This window comes from Grammomys surdaster, unplaced genomic scaffold (assembly GCF_004785775.1).
Source record: "Grammomys surdaster isolate TR1022 unplaced genomic scaffold, NIH_TR_1.0 193, whole genome shotgun sequence".
Lineage (NCBI taxonomy): Eukaryota > Metazoa > Chordata > Mammalia > Rodentia > Muridae > Grammomys > Grammomys surdaster.
This window is the reverse complement of record NW_021604638.1, coordinates 6,780,368-6,803,252: the sequence shown is the minus strand read 5'-3', so window position 1 is coordinate 6,803,252 and position 22,885 is coordinate 6,780,368. Positions and strand designations below refer to the sequence as shown.

General features: G+C 50.0%; 1 protein-coding gene across 2 annotated transcripts; it reads left to right on the top strand.

The window, feature by feature from the left end:
- Positions 1-852: 852 nt before the first annotated feature.
- Positions 853-20,846, top strand: Pard6b (par-6 family cell polarity regulator beta). Of its 2 annotated transcripts, none has more exons than XM_028769697.1 (3): positions 853-918; positions 6,753-6,975; positions 18,600-20,846. In XM_028769697.1, the coding sequence occupies exons 1-3, from the start codon at positions 853-855 to the stop codon at positions 19,424-19,426; spliced, it is 1,116 nt and encodes a 371-aa protein (XP_028625530.1). In that variant the 3' UTR covers positions 19,427-20,846. The 2 variants fall into 2 exon arrangements, with proteins under 2 accessions (XP_028625530.1, XP_028625531.1); XM_028769698.1 differs by having other exon boundaries at positions 854-918; positions 18,597-20,846.
- The last annotated feature ends 2,039 nt before the right edge of the window (positions 20,847-22,885 follow it).

The following is a 22,885-nucleotide window of genomic DNA, read 5'->3' as shown; positions in this document are numbered from 1 at the left end:
AGGGGCCCCGGAAGCCCAGTCACCCCACACCATCACGGCAAGGGAACGGCCGTGCACACATTCCAAGCCGGTGACTAGGGCGCGTTAAAGATACGGGTGCTCCCGACCCGACCCAGCAGGCGAGAACGCTCGCGCGCATGCGCAAAAAAACACACCCTCCTGAACTGCAGTCCAGGTGCGCTCGCGCTTCCGGCCGGCCTTCCCCCTCGCCTTCTCGGGGCGGAAACTCTACAGCCGGCGCATGCGTCGTGCTGCTCCCCAGCTCAGTCCAGAGAGGCCCCAGAGCTTCAGGTGATCCCGCCCCTCCTTCGCAAGGCAGAACCAATCGCGAGGCTGTGGGCGGGGCTACCCAGACACGACGCCCGCCCACGGGCCGCGCGAGCCCCGCAGGCTGCGTGCCGATTGGCTGTCGCCGCGGGCGCAGGTGCGCGCTTCCTATTGGGTGTGGGCGGAGCGCGAGCCGCCGCCGCCGAGGCTGCAGGTGAGCGCGCGCACGTGCCGCGGCTGCGGCCCTGCTCGGTGCACGAGCACCGGGCCTCGCGCGTGCCCGCGGGGAGGCAGCCGAGGAGAGAGGCTGCGGCGGCTGTGGGATTGTGCTCCGCCCTCTCCTCACCGCGGCCGCCGCCGCCCCCGAGCCTCACTGGGAGGGACCCGTGTCCCCGCCTGCTGCACTGGCAGTCCGACCCTCAGGCCGCCGCGGAGCAGCCGGCACAGCGCTGCGCGGACCTCAGCAGGTGCCGTGACGAGGCGCCGTGCGGCGCTTTCGAGTCCCGAGCCCGCGCTCCGCGGCCCCGCTGCCCGCGCTCCCGAGGGCCGGCCCCCGACGAGGCCGCCGCTGGCCGGGCGCTCAGCATGAACCGCGGCCACCGGCACGGGGTGAGCAGCGGCTGCCTGGGCACCATGGAGGTGAAGAGCAAGGTGCGCGGCCGGGCGGGGCGGCGGGGACGAGGGCTGGTTGGGATGGTAGAGGCGGGCTGCCCGGTGAGGACGCAGGGTGGCGGGATGGTGGACCTCGGCTGCCCCTGTGGGAACGCGGGCGGAGGGCGATCTGCTGGCCGAAGCACGTAGGAGAGAAACTTGGTGGAGCGCTGCGACGGGAAGCGTTTGCGTCTGCTCCGCAGCAAAGCCCCTGTTTTCTATCCTTCGTATTCCCGCCTTGCTTTAAGGGTGAGATGGGGACCGCTCCAGTGCAAGGTGATGGGATAGCTTTGGGGGACGCCTTCACCCCGGGCACGAGTCAGAGGCTTTCGGAGCACCTTGTAGTCTTCTCGTGTAACCTTTTCTTGGGGTTTGGGGGGTACCTCGAATGGAGGAGGGCTCTTTTTCCAGCTCTAACTTTGGTATGCGTCTAATCTATGAAATTAGCACCATCGCCTTACTCTGGTGCTGCGCTTGACAATTTGAGACGCTGCTACCCTTTTCATTCCGACTCTTCATTCCGAGTGCTTTCCCCCTTGGCGGGTCTGCCAGTCTTCTGTTAGTGATTTCAGGATTTCAGTGTCCGTGGAATTCCTCAGTCCCAAGGCCGGGTGAGCAGAGTAGCCTGTGGGGATTAGCTGGAGAATGCCTTCTTCCCAAAAGGGGCTTTTCAGATGGAATTTGAAGGCAATCTGTAGCCACGGGAACATGTCGGCAAGCTTCTCCTGACGTTGAAAGGCCAGGAGGAACAGGATTATATAGCCTGGTTCTCTGAGAGTTCTAAGATGACAAGAAGACCTGCTCTGAAAGGGTGTGACTTCCCCCTAACCCTGCTCTAGGACCAGAGCTTGCCGATGGCTTTTTACTGAGCGACTTGTAAAACAGTGGTAGGGGCATTGCTGACCGTGAGAATTTAGGACAAAATGTGGCAAGACACATAGAAGGAGCAGTGTATCGAACACCGCTGTAAAAATAAGAAGTGTGGTGGTTAAGGGACTCCTGGGGGAATGTCGCTCTCGGGAATGGGGTGAGTGGGGAAAGCTGCCTGGAGCCTTTGTGTGTGGTTTCTGGGCGTGAGAGCAAAGTTTGTAACTAAGAATCACAGATCTACATTTGCTTTTAATGTTTTGGGTGTTTTTTGTTTTGTTTATAATCTCCTCTAACTATTGAGACTGGCGCTAGAGAGTTCCAGACCAGCCTGGCTTATATACAGTGAGACCCAGTCTTAATGAAGGGGTGGGAGGAATTTATATATCAGACTAGGTACTAGATTGAAACACACAGAGTTCTGTTTAATAATAACAGGACTCTTGGCGTTTATGAGTGTGCACTGCTCTTGCAGGACACCCAAGTTCAGTTCTCAGCACCTCCTGTCAAGCAACACACACCTGTCACTTACTGTAGATTTACTATTTTATGTGTATGTGCGTGCCTGCATGTATGTCTGTGTACCACCTGTATGCCTGGTGCTCTAGGATGCCAGAATCCTAAGGGGGTGGGATCCTCTGGATCTGGAGTTAAAATATTGAACCACCTTGTGGGTGCTGGGACCCAAACCCAGAGCCTTTTGGACATTTAACCACTGAGCCTTTTCTCTAACTCCAGAAGATCTGATGTTCTGACTTCCCAGTGCAGAACACATGACATACATATACAGAGACACAGGTGTACACATAATTGTTTTAGAATAAAACTGTATGATAGTTTAAGGAACACACCCTTCCTGGCTGGGTTCTGCACAACAGCAAATAAAGTGACTTGTTAGTATAGGGAAATGACTCCAGAAATGGCTGTCTGTCTTTTTCTCTGGCCGTTTGTAGCTGTCAGCACTGGAACTTTCTCCTGGCATCTCTTTGTAGTTTGGCTTGTGGGACTTGAGGTGAGGAAAGAAAGCCACTTGTGAAGTTGCATAACAGCAACACTCAGTTTTATGGTCCAGGTCTTAGTAGTGAGTCTTTAAATTTTTTTTATCATTTAAAAAAAAATGAGTAGAGATTCTAGGTGTGCCAATAAGTCAGATAGGAGTGGGTCTGTGGTGGAAGGAGACCGAGCTCTTGTGGACTGGAATTTCAAGCTTTTTGTTTTCCTTCTCCGTCTACTGATTTTTGAATATTTTACATAGTTCTGTCCAAAGTGTGTGGTGTTTATTTCAGCTGCCATACCATACTTCTAGTGTGCGCCCTCCCCTAAACAGAAGCAGGGCGGTCAGAAGATACACTTGGGAAATGCTGCCCTGCAGTCTTGTCTGTTAATTAATGACAGCATAGGCCAGAGTATGTGGATCCTGCTTTGTGGGGTTTTGAAATTTTTTTCTTTTTTCTGTGTAGCCCTGACTATCCTAAAATATGTATATGTGTATGCCTGAGTACAGGTGCCTATGGAATCCAAAAGAGGGCGTCGCTCAATAGAGTGAAGTTACATGTGCTTATAAGCCACCAGACGTGGGTGGGAACTAAACTGGGGTCCTCTGGAAGAGCAGTGCGTGTTCTTTTGTTGTGGTTGTGGTGGTTGTTGTTTTTAAGACAGGATCTCTCTACATAGCCCTGGCTATTCTAGAACTCATTATATAGACCAAGCTAGTCTTGAGGTCACAGAGATGTGACTGCCTCTGCTGGGAGTAAAGGCATGTGTTGCTAGCCCTACCTTAGCTCAGGTTTGTAAAAAAAAAAAAAAAAAAAAAAAAAAAAAAACAAACTTTCATTTTATGCTATGTGAATGATAAAAATTCATTTAAGTTTTCATTACATTCTGATCATTTACTTGGTGTGCATGAGTGTATGGGGATTGTGAGTGTAGAGGTCAGAGGACAACTTTGGGAAGTTGGTCTCACCACCATGTGGGTCTTGGGTATTGGATTCAGGTTAGAAGGCTTGGCTGCAAGCACTTTCACCTACTGAACCGTCTGCTGGTCTAGTATCAGTTCTGTAAAATCACAGTAACAGTAGTGTCAGCCAGGGATGACACACACCTTTAACACAAGCATGTGGACACAGGCAGGAGGATCTCTGAGTTCCAGGCCAGCCTTGTCTATAGAGCGAGTTCCAGGTTTGCCAGGACTACACAGAGAAAACCCTATCTGTCTTGAAAAAAAAAAAGAAAAGAAAAAAGAAAGAAAGAAACAATAGTGTCAACTTTGTTATCTTTGCTCTGGGAAGGGAGACAGGGAATAGATAGTGGGCAGTGTAAATCAGGGTCTAGTTAGAAGTGTGATGCCAGCAGCTGGGCGATTTCTTTGGTAACTGATTTATCTTCCTGATTGTTTCTCCAGAAAATTCTCTGTAATCATTTTGATGTCCTTAGGTAACCTTGGTCTCAAGGGCAGGGGCTATAGTTGCTACAGTGGAGCTTGACCAGCATAGTCAGGCTGGTACATCTCCACCACCGCCAAGACACCTGCCCCCACAGCCTGAGAACAGTCCTGAGATGTACCACTTTCTAATTGCTACTCACGGACAAATGCAGTGTGAACAGTACTGCAAGTTCAAGGGCAGCTGAAGCAGCACAGGGGGAGCCTACCAAACAAACCACAATTAGGGCTGGAGAGATGCTTCAGGGTTAAGAGCTCAGACTGCTCTTCCGGAGGACCAGGGTCCATTTCCCTTCCCTCCAACAAACTTAAGTTCTAGAATATGCCAACAGATGCCAGGAAACAAGTGTATGTACATCTGGGTTCCAAACCAGAAAAATCACATGGTAGATAATTGTCGATTGGGTTCATTTGGTCTCTATCTAATTTTTCTTCATGTCTTAAAAAGTTCTTATACTTTGCAAGAGGTAACCCGTGCTCGCCTCTCGTTTTGCCGGTATTTGGGGCTGGGTGAGAGGGAGGGTGCAGTTGGCACAGTCTACTGTTAATATCTAAATATTTAAGCCAGAGAAGAAAGTGTTAACAAAGAACGTGCATGCAGAGGCTTTAGGGAAATCTAGGGGTTAAATCAGTCATTAGGTGTATTCCCATTCAGACTCCAGGGGAGGGGGTGATAGCCTGCAGTGAGTCAGCCCTCACCATGTGGACTGGCCGTGCTCTGAGACCAGCTTGCAGAAAATGGAGGAGCAGCTGCCTCTGATAACATCATCGTAAGACTGATATGAAGGGTGTTCCCTGGGTTTTATTTACTCTGAAGTGTGTAGGTGTGACTGACTTTTTGAGAACTTTAAATATGAGTCACCTGATTTTTAGTGTTTGTGTCTCAGGTGTGTGTTTTGGAAACTTTGAATTTGTTAAGAGTTAGAGGTGGCCAGTGGATTTTGTTCTTATGTCAAACCATGGGTAGCGGAAGAGTGCATGCAAGAGGAAGGTCAGCCATAGGTAGAGAGAAGGCTGGATGGCTGGGTGCCCTGGGGTTGCTGTTGGTTGTCCGTGCCGGTTGGGATAAGGGCCTTTCTCTGCCTGGCACCTGCTGTTCCTGTGGAACAGTCATGTTTCCTGGCTCTCCTTGGAATTTATACAGAAAAGGAGTCTGGCAGGCAAACGTGTTTGGCGAACATTTACTTTTGTGTGTGTGTGTGTGTGTGTGTGTGTGTGTGGTTCTGGACCAAGAGCCTTGCAAATTCGAAGTTTATCTTCTACCACTAAGCTCTGTCTCTAGCCTCAAATAAAAAAGTTAACAATAGGATTTTAACTCCCCCACCCCCACCTCTTGGGTGAGCACATGTCCCTTTCACCTGTCTGTCTTTCTCTAGTTACTGTGTGTTAGTGTTTTGCCTTCGTGCATATATGTGTAGCATGTGTTCTGCTTGGTGCCCTTGGAGGTCAGAAGAAAGCGTCAGATCCCTGGACGTGAAGCATTGTGAACCACTTTGTGGGTGCTGAGACCTGAACCCAGTTCTCTGCAAGAACAGCACATTCTCCTGACTGCTGAGCCATCAGCCCAGCTCCTGGCCTTTAACTGAGCATTTAATGTGCTGTATACCAGTGACTCGTGAGGAGGCACGTTTTGAAGAGGGAAGATGACCCTTTCTTCGGGTCCCTGTTTGAGAGTGTGCCACCCAGTCCCACAGGGAGTTAGGAGGCACATTAATGATGTGGCCTTGAGGGACCTGGAAGGGAAATGGGAATGAGAGGGTGCTTCCTGCCTGTCCTGTGATCTCCTGCCTGAGGCTGTGATTCTCCTCACCCAGTAATTGCTGAGCTTTTGAAGCAGGCCAGCCTCCTAGTCCCAGAACACAAACACCTCCTTACCCAGACAGGATTTAAAAGCTGATGTGGTTTTTGGGGTTGTTGTTGTCGTTTTTTGTTTGTTTTGTTTTTTTTTTTGTTTTGTTTTTTGTTTTTCGAGACAAGGTTTCTCTTTGTAGCTCTGGCTGTCCTGGAACTCACTCTGTAGACCAGGCTGACCTCGAACTCAGAAATCTGCCTGCCTCTGCCTCCCAAGTGTTGGGATTAAAGGCGTGTTGCACCACCGCCCGGCCAGAGCTGATGTGTTGATACTCTTTTTTTCCCCACATGAACTTGGGGCAAGACACTTCTTTAAGCATAGTCCTTATATGATGACATCACTCATTTCATGACAAAAAGCTCAAAGTCCTTTTGATACAGTTAGCTGTGACTCTTACAGCCCATGAAAAGATAATTCATTTTATGGGGGTGTTACTGCCGGGATAGGAAGTCAGGCCTGTGAATGCCTCTGGTGTCTGACAGGGTTGGAGCTGAATTGATGGTGGGCTGTCATGTGAGAGCGGGGCACTTGCCTTCAGCCCCTGGCCCTGAAGTTCACAACAGGGCTTTCTGTGGCCTCAGATTCACAGAGACCCTCTTGCCCAGGCGGGACTAAAGGCGTGCGCCACCACACCCGGCTAACTTTCTACCTTCTGTATGTTTGTTATATTTAAAGTTTGGAGCTGAGTTTCGTCGGTTTTCACTGGAGAGATCCAAACCTGGAAAGTTTGAGGAGTTTTATGGACTGCTGCAACATGTTCACAAGATCCCCAATGTTGACGTGCTGGTGGGGTACGCAGACATCCACGGGGACCTGCTGCCCATAAACAATGACGACAACTACCACAAGGCGGTTTCCACCGCCAATCCGCTGCTCAGGATTTTTATACAGAAGAAGGGTGAGTGCCTTCGTAGGACACGCACTTCGGGGGGTTGGAGGGCTTGTTAGTGACATAGTGCGCCTGCCTCTTGTTCAAGTCTTACACCAGATAGTGCAGGAAGCTAAAGCATCATGTCGCCGGCCTAATTAATGCCCAAGCTCTCTGAATGTATGGGAGAAAAATCTGTGTTTTTAACAACTGTCGCGACAGAGACAGTCTTGTGGGGGTTAGAGGACAGCTTGCAGGAGATTCGGCAGCAGGCACTGAGATCTGCAGGACCTTGCCACTGGCTTTCCTTCTTAAAGTTTTATTTTTAAATTGTGTGTGTGTGTATGTGTGTGTATATGAGTGTGAGTGTGTGAGAGAGTAGGGAATGTGTGTGAGTGCAAGTGTGTGTGTATGAGTATGTGTATGTGTATGAGAGAGAGAATGGGGGCGTCATGTGAAGGTGTGTGTGTGAGAGAGAGAGTGTGTGTGTGTTTAGTTCTGCACACATGTGTACGGTGTTCTCAGAAGCCTGAGGTGTCAGATCCCCTGGAACTGGTGTTGCAGGCATTTGTGAGTTGTCCTGTGGGTGCTGGGAATCAAATCTGTACACTCAGAAAGAACAAGCCAGTGCTCTTAACTGCTGGGCCATCTTGCCATCCTCGTCTTAAGTTTTTTTAAAAGTCAAAATGAGGATATTAGTCTTCATTGTTGGGCTGATGGGAGAGAGTGAATGTGGTGGCCTCGCACCTCAGAGTTGGCAGAAGCAGGCTGCTCACTCCCTGGTCTGTCCTCTCAGGAGGAGCTCTGCTGTCTGTGGCATCACTGGGCGAGCTGAGGAGGACAGCGCCTGCTCTGAGTGGTACTCAGCAAAATCTTGTCTCTTCTCCATTTTAGAATAGTTTATAATTCACAAAAGTAGTCTAAATATAAAGCTAGCTGGGAAATCAGAAGGGAAGGATGACTCTGGGTCTGGAAGTACTGTCTTTCGGAAAGTGTCTTGAGTCTTAAAACCTAAGACTGCCCTGCCCTGTGTGGGAGACAGAGATGGACGGAGATGCAGAGACTGCAGGTAGAGGACGGACAGACCCGTCCTGGTGGTTATTCCTCATTTCTCTTTGGTAATGAGAAGCTTTGAGAAGTCCACTTGCTTTAGCTTTGAGCTGAGTGTGATAAAGACCCTGCGGTTTTCCGACCAGCCAAGGCAGCGGCTTGAAGGGAAGGAGGGTGGGCATTAGCTACTCCCAGGACCCTCACATACCGAACCCTCACGTACCAGACCCTCACGTACCAGACCCTCACGTACCAGACCCTCACATACCGGACCCTGGTCTCTTTGGTTTTCTCGGTTTGGAGAAGCTGAAGTCCACCAGTCTCATGTGCTGCTGGGCTGCAGTCTGTTCTGAGCGAGTTAGTGCTAATGGTCACAAGTGCCCATAGGTGGGTGGTGGGCTCCACAGCAGACACATACACTGTGGGCAGAGACTGAGTGCAGGAGGCCCTGTGGTCTGCTCACAGAATCCGTGTGTGGAGAGCCAGTACAGGTGGCAGAGAGGAGCGACAGGAGGCTGGCTGACAGCGAGGGATACAGCAGAGCACAGCTGAGCCTTGAGCACCATAACCATATAGATCAGAATGCAGCAGAGGGCTACGGTTGCTGGGGAAAGACAAACTTGATCCTGGGCTTAACAGATTATCTCAGTAGTCTTCGGAAGTGACCACCCGTGTGGATTAGAAATGGTAGCCTGGCCGGGCAGTGGTGGCGCACGCCTTTAATCCCAGCACTTGGGAGGCAGAGGCAGGCGGATTTCTGAGTTCAAGGCCAGCCTGGTCTACAGAATGAGTTCCAGGACAGCCAGGGCTATACAGAGAAACCCTGTCTTGAAAAACAAAACAACAACAACAAAATTAAAAAAAAAAAAAGAAAAGAAAAGAAATGGTAACCTGGGGGTCTGGAGAGATGGCTCAGAGGTTAAGAGCACTGGGTGCTCTTCCAGAGGTCCTGAGTTCAATTTCCAGCAACCACATGGTGGCCCACAACCATCTGTAATGAGATCTGATGCCCTCTTACGGAGTGTCTGAAGACAGCTACAATGTACTTAACAAATAAAAACCTTTGGGCCAGAATGAGCAGGGCTGAAGGAAGGGGTTGGGGGAGGATAATTGAAAGAAAGAAAGAAAGAAAGAAAGAAAGGAAGGAAGGAAGGAAGGAAGGAAGGAAGGAAGGAAGGAAGGAAGGAAAGAAAGAGAGAGAAATGGTAGCCTGGGGTTGAGGGTGGGACTCTGGAAATCTGGACACTGGAAACATGACAGCTGTACTCAGTGGCTCACATCTGTGATCTCAGCCCAAGAGCCCAAGGTAGACAGAGTACTGTGAGTTTGAGGCTAGCCTGGTCTCTATAACAAGATCCTATTTCGGCTGGGCAGTGGTGGCGCATGCCTTTATTTTAATCCCAGCACTTGGGAGGCAGAGGCAGGCGGATTTCTGAGTTCGAGGCCAGCCTGGTCTACAGAGTGAGTTCCAGGACAGCCAGGGCTATACAGAGAAACCCTGTCTTAAAAAAACCTAAAAAAAAAACCAAAAGAACCCCACAAGATCCTATTTCAAAAAGACAGCAAAGCAACATAAAGGCTGAAAGAACAGCAGAACTGGAGAGCAGGTTACACCTGGGGATTGGTAGAGCATGACTCGTGGTTTGGGAGAGGAGGACAGGACGTTTGATGGGAGCTAACAGTTATATGTGTGTAGGTATTTTATTTTTATTTGTCTGTGGGGGAGAAAAGATGCATACTGTGACACACTTATGGAGGTACAAGGACAACAGGTGAATTAATTCCTTACACTGGGTCCTGGGAATGGGCAAAGACACAGAGAGAAGCAGGCTTGGCAGCAAACACCGTCACCAGTTGAGCCACGTTCCCTGGCCTTGTTTCATGTCCTTGAAACAGGGTCTTCAGCCCAGACTGGCCTGAAGCTTACATCTTTTCTCCTGCCCCACCCTCCCAAGTTCAGGGATTACACATGAACCATGATACTGGCTGAGAAGCATCTGAAGCCGCATCCCCCATGGTGTGTTGTTGGGGTCCTCCCTTGTCGAATCTCACGGTCTTGCTGCCAGTGTTACCTGAATTTCATTTCATTATGTTACAGCTGTTCACAGGGTTTGTCTTTTTTCATTTGCTTTTTGTATCTCATGCTGTAGCCCAAGGTTTCTTCTGACCTTGACCGGTGGCTTGGTCCTACTCCAGCCTTCTGAGTCCCGAGGTCCAGGCTGGTGCCACCACAGCCAGCTTTGTAGGCGTCAAGGTTTAGAAGCTTGTTACTATATGGACAAAGGCTCTCTCTGTGATAAAAGTAGAATGTCCAGTAACATGACCAGTCCTTAGAATTTGACGTAGAGAGCCAGCAAGGTGCTTTCCCTCAGCCGGGAAAGGTGACTGCCATCAAAGATGGTGACCTGAGTTCAGTCCCTGCGACACACAGGATAGAAGGAGAGAACCAAGCCCTCTGACCTCCATCTGTGTGCCATTACCCACAAGCCCCCCCCCCTCCACACACAACTAAATACAGAATTTTAAATGGTTTTATTGTTTTATTTGTTTTGTTTTTAAACTGGAATCTCATGTAGCCCTGGCTGTCCTGGAACTCACTGTAAACCAAGCTGGCCTCAGACTCAGAGATTCACTTTGTTGACAGTTATGTATGTGTTAGTGTGTACATTTTTTACAGTTATTTGTTTTGTGAGGGGAAGGGGTTTGTGTGTCATGGCACCATCTCCCAGGTGCTGAGACTAAGGCCTTGCACCACCACACCTGGCAGATTTTTAGTGTTTAAAAATAAGACTTTGGGGCTGGAGAGATGGCTCAGCAGATGAGGAATCTTGCTACCAAGCCTGACAGCCTGGGTTCTTCTTTCCCCAGGATACACGTGATAGAAGGAAAGAACTGATATCCGAAGTTCCCTCTCTTACCTCCTCAGTGTGCTGCGGCATGTGTGTACACACACAGATAAATACATGTAATAGAAACATGTGGTATGCGTATTTCTGTGTGTGTGTGTGTGTGTGTGTGTGCGCGCGCGTGCGCCCCTTGTAATCACAGCACTCGGGAGCTGGTGGAGGAGGATGGAGAAATAAGTGGTGGGTACCCTGGTCTACATGGTTCCAGGTCAACCTCAAGTGCATGTAAGACCTAGTGAGCTAGCTCGAGGTCACAGTGCACACCACCAAGACTGGTGACCTCAGTGTGATTCACCAGGGCCCAACAAGGTGGGAGAAGGAAACCAGCTCTCATAAGTTGTCTTCTGGCCTCAACACCACCTGCTCCATGGCACGCACTGACCCAAAGTGTATGCCTGACTGTCGAGTGCATACTAATCTGGAATGTGTTACGGCTTTAGTGAGAATTAGAAAGAGGCCATCCCATCAGCTGTTGCTTGAAACTTGGTGTGACGGCTTCCGCTCCAGCTAATAGAGTCCTGGTGTGGACAGATCAGCCAGACCTTCCAGCACCAAGCACCCCACGGCTCACACCCCGTCTGCTTCAGTGCCTCATTCTGCCCTGTAAACTAGGGGCTCCCTGTTCTCTGCCTCTGGCTTTGCCAGAGGGTCATCGTAGGACCTTCCTGACCAGTTTTCTTTGCAGTCCTGTCTTGCATGGGCCTAGGCTATCTGGTTTGTTTATGTGCTGTTGACCACCAGGTTCTAGCATCAAAGTCAGAGATAGCGCACACCATGTTAATTCAGTTTGAACATTTTCTTAAAGCAAAGAGGCTCGGGCAGAGGCTGGTTTGTTTGTTTGTTTGTTTGTTTGTTTTTTGCAGCCCTGGAGAAGCCAGCAGAGAGCCTGGTTGAGGCCAGATGCATCTCCCTGCAGAACCATAGCAGTCTGAGTCTGGTTTCTCATTTGTTGTCTTGTTTTTGTTTGGAAACAGAGTCTCACTGTACAGCTCTGGCTGGCCTGGAACTTGCTAACTTGCTACATAGACCAGGCTGGCCTGGAACTCAGAGACATGCCTAACCTCCACTTCCTGTGTGCTAAGATTAAATCAAGGCCTCAGTCTGTGTTTTTAGTTGTTAGTTTTGCCTTTTCTGTTTTGTGGTACTCCTTGGTTTTGAAACTACAGCCTCGGGTGCCAGCTAGACACCGTGCTGTGCTCTGAGCTGTATCCTCATCCCCTCGTGACTTTTTTCAAACACTAAACCAAAGCCATTAAAGTTTAAAAACAGTGGTCTTTTAGAATCTGATATGCTTCTGAGTGGATTGTCTGTGGGTAGGACCTGGTGCTTGCATGTGGACACTCACAGCTGACGCCTAGACAACCGTGTCTCACACTCTGCACGCCTTGAAAGGTTCTCTTGTAGAGCATTTTCTCTTAGGAGAAAAATGCCATACTGTTTCTTGGGCTGTTATCTTAGAAGCCAAAACAAAAACCTGATATATGAAAACTTATTTCACAGAGGGTTTTCAGCACCTTCCTAGGGGGTGGAATGTCTCCTGCTGTGGCCTGGCCAGGGTGAGACAAGCAACATCCTCTGTTGTCTGTCTCATGACTGTGCACCAGACAGGTTAGAGACGCTGGGCCTTTAAAACCTGCCCAGGTCAGGACAGCGGCCTGAGGAGTTAGCACCAGTATTTCCCGGTGAGCCAGCAACATGGCTCAGTGAGTAAAACCCGAGTCTGATTCCGGTAACCCACGTGGTAGAAGGAGAGAACTGACTCCCACAAGTTGCCCCGAGACCTCCACATCCATGCCCTGGCACACACATGCACACCTACACAAAGTCACATACAATAAATTAATGTGTTGGTTATGGTGGCACTAGTCACACACTTTAATCCCAGGACTTAGGAGGCAGAGGCAGGGGGATCTCTGAATTCCAGGCCAGCCTGGTCCAAATAGAGAGTTCAGTACAGCCAGGGCTACACATAGTGAGACTGTCTCAAAACAAATTAACCCCCCTTGGTCATTCCTGTCGAATGTTCTGTAGAACAGAGTTAGGGTGATGTGTTTCCACACAGATCTGCTTAGTCTGGGACCCAGGACATGTTCGAACACAGGCCCTCTCTCCCAGCTAATCATATCTGTACTATGCTGGTGGTCTAGTGTGTCAGGCAAATTCTTTGTGTCCTAGGGTGTGTGAACAGTGCCGGCAAGGCCTCCCGCTCTGCTGGGTCTCGTTCAGGACATGGCTGACTCACACCTGCAACTAGCAGAAAATCAGCTCTTAGACCTTGACCTGGCACTGGCCATGACTTTGTAGCTACCTCCTAAGGTTACAGTTTACTGAGCCAGGGTTTAATTTTAATACCGTCCAAGGGGTACACAAGCAGTTACTTTTTGCAGGAGGCAGTAGTGAGTGGTCCAAGCCTGTAATCCCGGTCGGGAGTGAGTTCAGGGCCAGCCTCTCAATAAAAACAGAAGTATAGACACTGCCACAAAGACTTTACTCCAGAAACTGTAGAGCTGTGGTTCACAAAATGATCCCAGTTGCTGGTGACAGAAGCCTTGATCCTACCTCTGAGCCAACCTGTTCTCGGTCACCAAGCTATAGCACACGCTGAGCTGTTTTCCACGTGTGTCCTGCCTGCTGCCTCCGCCCCAGGCTGGGTACCATCCTCAATGCCTACAGAGTCTTTCCGGGCTGCATCAGGGAGCTTTCTGGAATACCCAGATAAGATTACCATGTCTGGGTTCACAGCCCAAGGCTGAAGTCCTTAGACCACAGCATTTCCCAGGAGTCCTGTCTGCACCTCCATCATGGCCCCTTCCTTACCTGTGTGTCAGACCTCTGCACCCACTCCCTTCCCCAAACACAACACTCTCTCTGCATCTTCTTCCTCTTCCTACCCGGTCCCCTGCTACTGCTCCTCTCATCTCTGGAGACGCCTCATTTCCACAGAGAAGTCTTGCCTCCCCCTGCCAGCCCCGCTGGGTTCCCTACGCTCCCGACACTAGCTGTCTGGCTGGGATTCCTTATGCTGTCCTTGTAGGGCTGAGTTCTGTGAGCACCTTAGGCCTTAGGTGAGTGCCCACCTGTTGCACACTGGTACACTGCAGATCGCAGTACCAGGCCTGGTTTGAAAAGCAGTGGGTGGTTGCTTCTTCCATGGGGAGGTGAAGGGGTCCGAGTCATCTGAGCATTGGCTAAAGTGAATTTAATCCTTTGCTGGCTAGCTTTCTATTCATCACTGTACATTAGAAAGGGACTGCAAACAGGCCTGGTGCTTTGTAACTTTTTCTTAAAGACATTTCTTATTCCTCTACATAGCCCAGGGTTGGTTGTAACGGTGACACTGGATGCTTAGCAAAACCAGACGACAGCTTGCTGTGTAGCCCAGGCTGGTCTTGAACTTGAAGCCATCTGTGTCTACCCCCAATGCCTCAGCCATGAGTGTTTCGACTCCCACCACACTCTTGTTACTAGGGGCTGAACTAGCGCTTCATGCCCCTGAAGGCGGCGTCTTTGTTGACTGCTCTGTGCTGTCCTCACTCCACCCTACTTATTTTTTTTTAAAGACAGGAGCTAACCTTAACCTTGCTGTGGATCAAGCCCCTGGTCCTCTTACGTCTGCCCCCAGTGCTGGGTTATAGGCGAGCATGTCCAGCCTGGCCTAGAGCCAATCCTCCTGCCACCAGGCCTAGCTACCCCGTCTGCCTCTGAACTTGCAATGGGACAAGCTCTGGAACCTGCTGAGGACTGTACCTGGTGTTGCTAGGTTTTCCTGACGGGGAATGCTTGGTGCTGTTCTGAAGTTTTTGTTTACCAAGGTTGCTTTTTTCGCTGTAGGCATTACTTCTGTCTGCTCGCCATCACAATGGGCCCTGGCTCACCCTCATCCCAGTGTGTTATTGGGAAAACTGGGAGCCTGTGTGTAAGATAGACATTTGGCTGCTTAGAAGTTTAGAAGCTTCTGGGTGGATTCTTGTCAAGGGCAGTGAGCAGAGACCATTGGCCGAGGGACAGAGTTCTCCATGGGGTGTTCCTGTATGGCCTTGGTCAGCTCTGCTGTGGGTCTCTGGGACTCCCATGGCCTCTGGGGGTGACCTTGGCCTTCAGCTGGGCCCTCCTGGACGGTCACCTTTACACTTTACGCTCACACCCTGCACCCTGGCCTGCTGCCAGCGCGTTTCTTTCCCAGTGGCTGGAAACTGATTGGCTGGGTGGGAGGACAGAGGTGCCTTTGTGCCTCGCGTGCTTCGGAGAATTTAGAGCGGGCATTCAGAGAGAGTCTTAGGCCAAGCCAAATTATGCAGATTTGGGTTTTCTCGGTAGGGTTTCCCATGAGCAGGCATGTAGGCAGCTTGCTGGCCTTCTCGGCTTTGTGGTCTGGAATTCCCCAGGACGTGTTACACAGGCTTCCCCTATTGGTTGTTCTGAAATAAACAGTTCAGTGTAAGACTAATCCTAACGGCTTTTATCGAGATTTTTGCCAAATCTTCCTGCTTCAATGGATTTATTTCTCAAACCAAACTATAAAGCAACTTTCTGCCTAAGGACACAACGCTGACTCCTTGTGAGGAGATTTGGGTGGAGGGATGGCAAGACAGGGTGTCCCTAGGGCTCCCTCATGTGGCCTGAGGAGCCACACACTCGTACCCCGAGGTGCGGAGAGGAACCTGGAAGTTACTGGTCTAGTGAAGACCTAGGTTCTCCCTATCTCGGGTTCTTTTGTATTCTAATTCCGTGGGCTGGGGTCTGATAATGATAATGCTGGCCGTCCCTGGCTGAGGGCAGGTCCACTGAGAGGACAGCAGGGTTTCTGTAGTCCTGGGCTGTCTGTAAGGGAATCTCCAGCTACTTATTTTGGGGATGAAGGTATACATGAGAGGTTTAGGTTTTTGGAGACAAGGTATGTGTCATCCTGGCTGGCTTTACTGTGTAGCTGAGGATAGATGGGTGGCCTTGGGTTCCTGATTCTGCCTCTTATTACTGAAGTATTGTTTGTCTTTGTTCATCGACTCTTTCCCAGGTAGTTTTGGTTTTGGATTTAGCTTGCTTGGTTGACTTATGTTTTTGCTTTGTTCTCTGAGATAAGGTCTGGTGTAGCCCAACCTGGGCTCTGACTCAGATGTCCTGTGAGAGCCTCTGGACCTTCGGACTCGAGGCCTGAAAACCAACCCAGCCTGAGGTGGCTTCCGCTCTTCTCCTGCGGCTTAGTCTGTTCCTAGCCCTTCCTCCCTGATGTTCCATCTGTGTTTTCTGCCTTCACCTTGTGATAGCGGTGTCTGGGGCTATGTCTCCAGCTGTGTCTCCAGCATGTGACAGACTCAGCTGGCTCAAGGAATTAGTCCAGTTGCAGGTGCAGAGTTAGCGCTTGTGTTTGTGTGTGTTTGTTGTGACTTACTAGGTATCAGCACTGCTCTTTCTTCTTTGTGTTTATTGTTCGAGTATGTGCCTGTGTGTGTGTTCGCGTGTGTGTGTCAGAGGACAACTTGAAGGTGTTGGCTCTGCTTTATGGGTGGTCAAACTCCAGTCACCAGACTTGGCAGCAAGCACCCTGGCCACTGAGCCATCTCACCAGCAGCAAAGGAAGTAGGACTGAAAACAAGGCTTTGCACCATGAAGGGAAGTCTGCTGGGAATGAAGAGACGGGGCCCAAGTTAGATGGGGTAGGAGCTCTAAGTTTGCCAGAGTCCTTGCCACCCTGCACCCAGTCTGTCACAGCACTGACGTCACACCTGGTTGAAAACATGAAAGATCCCACACCTCTGCCTCTGCCAAAGTGGGAGCGAGAGATCCAGAGCCCGTGGGCAGAAGGGAGTTTATTTGCTGAGAGCCAAGCGTTCTAAGTTTGCTGCACCCTGGCTCCTCACAGTTAAGCTGTGAATCTAATGCATGGTTAGGTTTGTCCCTCTTCCTCCCACCCTTCCAGCTGCTGGTGCTAAAGCTGAACCCAGGGCCTCACTAGTCAAGGCCCCTCCCCTCCCCACCCCACCCCACCGCCACACCCCAGCCATCTTTCTCTCCTGAGTTCCTTGGAATGAGTGTCCCTCCCCGTCCTCGTTTTGGATGTGGTAAATATGCAAAGTGGAAGTGTTCTAATTAACTCTAATCCTAGCCCAGCAAAAGCAGAGGCAGGAGGAACACTCCTGTGTGGCCGACATGCCGAGTACTAGTCCAGCCTCGGCTGCAGTGCGAGACTGTGTCTCGTTTGTTTTCTTTCTCTTTCTGTGTAGACCAGGCTGGCTTCAAACTCAAGAGATCCTACCCCTGCCTCCGAGTGCTGCGATTAAAGGTGTGCACCATCACCCTAAGAGATACTTTATTTTTATAAAGTGGCTGATGTAAAATAATTCATTCTGGCTGGAGAAGTGGCTTAGCTGTTAAGAGCACTGGCTGCTCCCCAGGGGAACCACCACCCACTTCTGACCTGAGGGCACCAAGCATACATGTGGTGCACATACACACATACAAGCAAAACTCCCATACATGTAAATATATTTCAAAACATTTTTTTAAATTCTGAGGAGGTTTCGTGCCATTTAGGCTGGTGTTGAACTCAGTATGTAGGTGAGGCTGCCCTTGAACACTTCCTGCCTCTGCTCACAAGAGGTGGGATTTTAGGTGTGAGCCACTAAATGTGTGTCCATGTGTGCCAACAGTGTGCACATAGAGGTCTGAGAGTTGATTCTTTATTCTACCGTGTGCATCCTGGGAACCAAACTCAGGGCCTCAGGCTTGACAGCAAGCACCACTGAGCCAGCTTGCAAGCCCATGCTTGATTTCTTTTTTTTTTTTTTTTTTGGTTTTTCGAGACAGGGTTTCTCTGTGTAGCCCTGGCTGTCCTGGAACTCACTCTGTAGACCAGGCTGGCCTCAAACTCAGAGATCCGCCTGCGTCTGCCTCCCAAGTGCTGGGATTAAAGGCATGCGCCACCACCCCCCGGTTCCATGCTTGATTTCTTAAAATGAGTTTGTAAACTGAACACTGGAAGTGGATCCTGTAAAAAAAATAAAAATTAAAAAATTAAAAAAAAAAAAAAAAGGAAGTGCATCCTGTAATCCCAGCTCTTCAGAGGCTGAGGCAGGAGGATTGCCTTGAGTATCAGGTAAAACCCCAGGGACAGGAAGGTGAGAAGACATGAAGTTGTAGCCAGGAGTGGTGACATCTACATGCATAGTCCCAGTGTCTCAGCTGCCTGGGTGATTGAGGCCAGCCTAGCAGTATGAGGTTCCACCTGAGAAGGAGGAAGGAAATGCGAGCCTGTGAGAGCTGCCATGGGGTGTTTTGTTGTTTGGGGTGTTTTGGTTTTTAGATTTTGAGACAGGGTTTCAGGATGTAGTCCAAGGGGACCTCAAACTTGCTGTGATATAATATAGCCCAGGTTGGCCTTGAACTTAACATCCTTCTACCTTCTGCCTTAGGCTCCTGAGCACCAGGGTGACAACAGGTCTGTGGGCCATGCTTGACTGTATCACAAGTTAATGTGTTCAGTAGTCAGTAACATTTGAGATGTGTGAGAGGGCCCTCTAGTGTCTTTTTGTGGCATGGCAGTCACCGGTGCAGTTCTCGTGGTCTGGCTAAGCTGACACTCAGAAGCGGATCTTGAGGGGCTGTGTGCATTGCCCGGTGTTGTCCTCTGCCAGGTCAGCTGTGGGCAGGTGTCTTTCTTTGTGGGTCTGTAACGGTCCTGTGTTTGCTCTCTCCAAGCAGAAGAAGCTGACTACAGTGCCTTTGGCACCGACACGCTCATCAGGAAGAAGAACGTGCTGAGCAACGTGCTGCGTCCCGACAACCACAGGAAGAAGCCTCACATCGTCATCAGCATGCCGCAGGACTTCCGGCCCGTGTCATCCATCATCGACGTCGACATCCTCCCGGAGACCCACCGAAGGGTCCGTCTGTACAAGTATGGCACAGAGAAACCCCTGGGCTTTTACATCCGGGATGGCTCCAGCGTCCGGGTAACACCGCATGGCTTAGAGAAAGTCCCTGGGATCTTCATATCTCGGCTCGTCCCCGGGGGTCTGGCCCAGAGCACGGGCCTGCTGGCTGTCAACGATGAAGTTTTAGAAGTGAACGGTATAGAGGTGTCGGGGAAGAGCCTGGACCAGGTGACTGATATGATGATAGCCAACAGCCGCAACCTCATCATCACCGTGCGGCCGGCTAACCAGCGGAACAACGTGGTGCGCAACAGTCGGACTTCTGGCAGCTCCAGCCAGTCTACCGACAACAGCCTCCTGGGCTACCCACAGCAGGTGGAGGCCAGCTTCGAACCAGAGGACCAGGACAGCGATGAGGATGACATCATCATTGAAGACAGTGGTGAGCCACAACAGATCCCTAAGGCCACCCCTGACGCCCAGAGCCTGGAGTCCCTGACACAGATCGAGCTCAACTTTGAGTCAGGACAGAATGGATTCTCTCCTCAGGACACGAGCCTGTTGCCTGTGCCTGGCAGCCCGGACACAGAGCTAGAAAGCCGAGCTCCGGACCAGAAACTCTTAGAGGAAGATGGAACAATCATCACACTGTGAGCCGCCACGGTGGTTTCTGAGTGAGGGTGTGAGGAACGGTGTAAGCCTGGCACATGACTGATGCTGTGGACCTCGGGGCCATGCTGTTCCATGACAGGTCTCAAGTGTGGCTGGGGCGGGAAGGGTGTCTGCCGGGCCAGGCTGCCATGACACGAGCTTGAGGCCTTAGCTGCAGAGCAGGTGCTTCTCTAACTGAGACCTGCCTGGAGCCGTGCTGCGGGCCTGTGTCCTCCTGCCTGCAGAGCCTGCTCTTCACCCTCTTGTGAAGTCTGATCATCTCTGTTAGCCACTGGGAACCTCGGTTCTTCGATTCCCAGCGTTTATGCTTTCTGACTTTAAAGTGTTCCTCTGTTAACTGTGACAAATTATTTTTTCATGTGCAGTTTTTGTTCTGTCTTCCGTTTTCTAAGACTTTAGCTGGCCATGTTTAGGGTCACCTCTCCCCTGGTCATGGAGCAGCTCCTGTTGTCCCCACCCTGGAGCTTTACAGTTGCAGGGTGCTATAGTCCTTCATCCCTAGTCCATTGGAGATTGTTTCAGTGCGTGCACGTGTGTGCTTGTGTACATGTGTGTGTACATGTGTGTGCACGCGTGTACGTGTGTGTGTGTGTATGTGTGTGTGTATGTGTGTGTGCGCGCGCGCACATGAGATTTGCAGCACAGTTAGTTGGCTCCCACACTCTTCAAGTGTACCAGGCGGTGTGGATCATTAGATAAAAAGGCCCCCAGGTTCAGAGACTTACACACAATACAGATGTGCACTTTGTATTCAGAAGACGGGGTTTTCTTCCTGGGGATTCTAGGGTGCTGCCTGCGTTTGGGGAAGCCCATGTAGGTTCACCACTCTCAGGGGTGGTGATCATTTGAGTCTATTCTTTCCTGTGCGTCCATTCAGGATGAGGGAACTGCAGTTGTCTTCCCTTACCTGGCTCCCTCATGTTACATGCACAGCCACCAAGAGGCAAACGTGGGCTTAGGCTGCCCTGAGGCCTGAGGTGGACAGTTATTTATTTCTTACCCTTACGGTGGCCAAGTGTGGACACCTCACAGCTGTATACTGACTCCGAGTTGAAGGACTTCTTTGTTCCATATTAAGAGCCGGCAGAAGTGAAGTCTTGATCCAGTGAAGGGTGCCGGACTCCATCGCCACCGAGCGTGTTATCTGCGAGCACCTGGCTCAGGCAGGGTGCAATGACCCCCGACTGATGGACTCACTGAGTTCCTCCTCTCACGAGGCACCACTTGCTAACAGCGTTCCCTCTCTGACACTGCACCACGCAGTGTGGCTCTTGGGTGGAAGGCCGCCATAGGCACAGAAGGCTCAGTTGCATACATGAATTAGGGGTGCATGGGCTCAAAGCTGTAAGTAAAGATATTTCACATACTACCTCTCTTCTCTCTTTCCCTCCCTCCCTCCCTCCCTCCCTCCCTCCCTCCCGCCCTCCCTCCCTCCCTCCTTCCCTCTCTCTCTCTCTCTCTCTCTCTCTTTCTCTCTCTCTCTCTTTTTAACAGAGTTTTAACATTAAAAGTTTTCTCTTGGGGAAGAAATACTTCAGGGCTGGACTTTTGTACACATTTTAACTAAACACAGTTTTCTCTTCTGTTTGAAAATGGAGATGAAAGCTGCTGACAGTGATTTTAATTTAAAGGACAATAGTGTTAGCCGTGAGATGGTACCAATGAAGTGAGTGGTCAGTAGACCTTCTGTGAGGCCAGCTGGTCTTGGCTACGGGGGTCCCGTCCCGTCCCGTCGGCTCAGTTCTTTAGTTCAGGGGCATAAGTGTCAGTGACTTGGCGCGCAGTTCTGTTGCCCCAAACTTCCGAGCCTCACTGTGAATTCTGTTCTGTCCTCCGTCAACCATGTCAACCAGATGCTGTGCTGTTGTGAACCATGAATTTTCTAATTAAATTTTACATGCTATAACATGATTTTTACATGAATGATACTTTGTTTAAACTATTAAATGTCAGTATTTTACTACAATTTTATTATAAAATGTACATTATCACTAAATGAACTTTGATTTAAAAAAAATCAAGTTAGCTTTAGTTACATATTATTTTTTACAAATAAAAACGGACTTGTATAAAGGCTACTTTCTTGTTTGGAATTGTATGAAAAGAGTATGTAAGGATAGTACCAAGCATCCTTAGTCACTGCCTAGGGAGTGAAACTGAGGACTAAGTGCTGAGCACCCGGCCTCAGTCACCACGTTCCACACCCTGAGCTACACACCAAGCCTGTTTTACTCTTGTATTTTGAGTAGTCCAGGCTGGACTCCAACTCCTGGCACTCTCTGAACTGTGATAACAGACACAGGCCATGTGGCCATTCCCTGGTGGTTTTGTTTTGTTTTATTTTAGGCCAGGTGCAGTGACATGCCTTTTAGGTCTAGCACTCAAGAGGCAGAGGCAGTCAGATCTCTTGACTCCTGGGCCAGCCTAAGCTACACATTGAGGACATGTTTTATTGAGATACAGTATTTTGTGTGTGAGAACACAAGTATATTTGTGAATGTGTGGATGTTGGGCCACAGCTTGCTTGTGAAGGTCAGAGGACAGCTTGTAGGAGTTGGTTCTTGCCCACTGTGTCAGGGAGGGTCTCCTCATGTAGCCTGGGTTAGCCTGAGACTTACACTCCTGCTCCTGCTTGCTGTGTACTGGGTTCTCAGAGGCCTATGCCCAGATGTCTATGGTTTGCTTTTCTCTTTTGGATTTTCGTTTATTTGACTTCAGTTTTGGGAGGTTTTGGTTTGGTTTTGGTTTTTTATCTGAGCACAGTTATTTTAGAAAGTCTTCTGTAGCCTCAGGCTAGCCTTGAACTCCTGAAACTAGCGTTTCCTGCCTCTACTCCCAGGTATTAGCATTACAGGCAGATGCCAACAGCCTTGTCTCCTGTTTGGGTTCCGGTTTTGGAACTTGATAGGTGACCTGACTGGCCTTGAACTCACCTGCCTCTGCTTCCTGAGTGCTGGCACACCACCTCTTGGTTTTTTTGTTTGTTTTTTGAGTGTTCACTATGTAGCTCAGGTTAACCTTGAACTTGATTTGTTCTGACTTGGGGGTCGGGTCCCAGGTATATGTATCCTTTATTTTGTGGGCCCAGGTGGGTGGGCCACAGCAAGTGCATAGAGATCAAAGGACAGCTCTCAAGAATGTCTCCATCCACATGGGTTCTGGGGATCCACAGTCTAGACAGCAAGCACTTTTAGCACCAGGCCATCTTGCTAGAGGCTGGTATGAATATACCAACTTGTATGGCTGCGTTCCTACACTCGGTGATTATTTCCTCTGGCCCTGGATTGAATCATGCCCTGTACCACCCAAGTGTGTAAGCAGAGTGGTGTCTGTGGGTCTGTACTAGGAAGCTCTAGGTGGTTTGGACCAGTGAGATTTCCTGGCCTGTGGAACTGAACAGCTGAGTCTTGCTGAGAAACAGGCAGAAAGACCCTGTCTTAA

Excerpts from the sequence above, each read along its gene's own strand:
- Pard6b (XM_028769697.1), top strand. The coding sequence starts at position 853 with ATGAACCGCGGCCACCGGCACGGGGTGAGCAGCGGCTGCCTGGGCACC. Across the intron at positions 919-6,752 it reads CCATGGAGGTGAAGAGCAAG|TTTGGAGCTGAGTTTCGTCG; the intron begins GTGCGCGGCCGG and ends TTATATTTAAAG. Across the intron at positions 6,976-18,599 it reads GATTTTTATACAGAAGAAGG|AAGAAGCTGACTACAGTGCC; the intron begins GTGAGTGCCTTC and ends CTCTCCAAGCAG.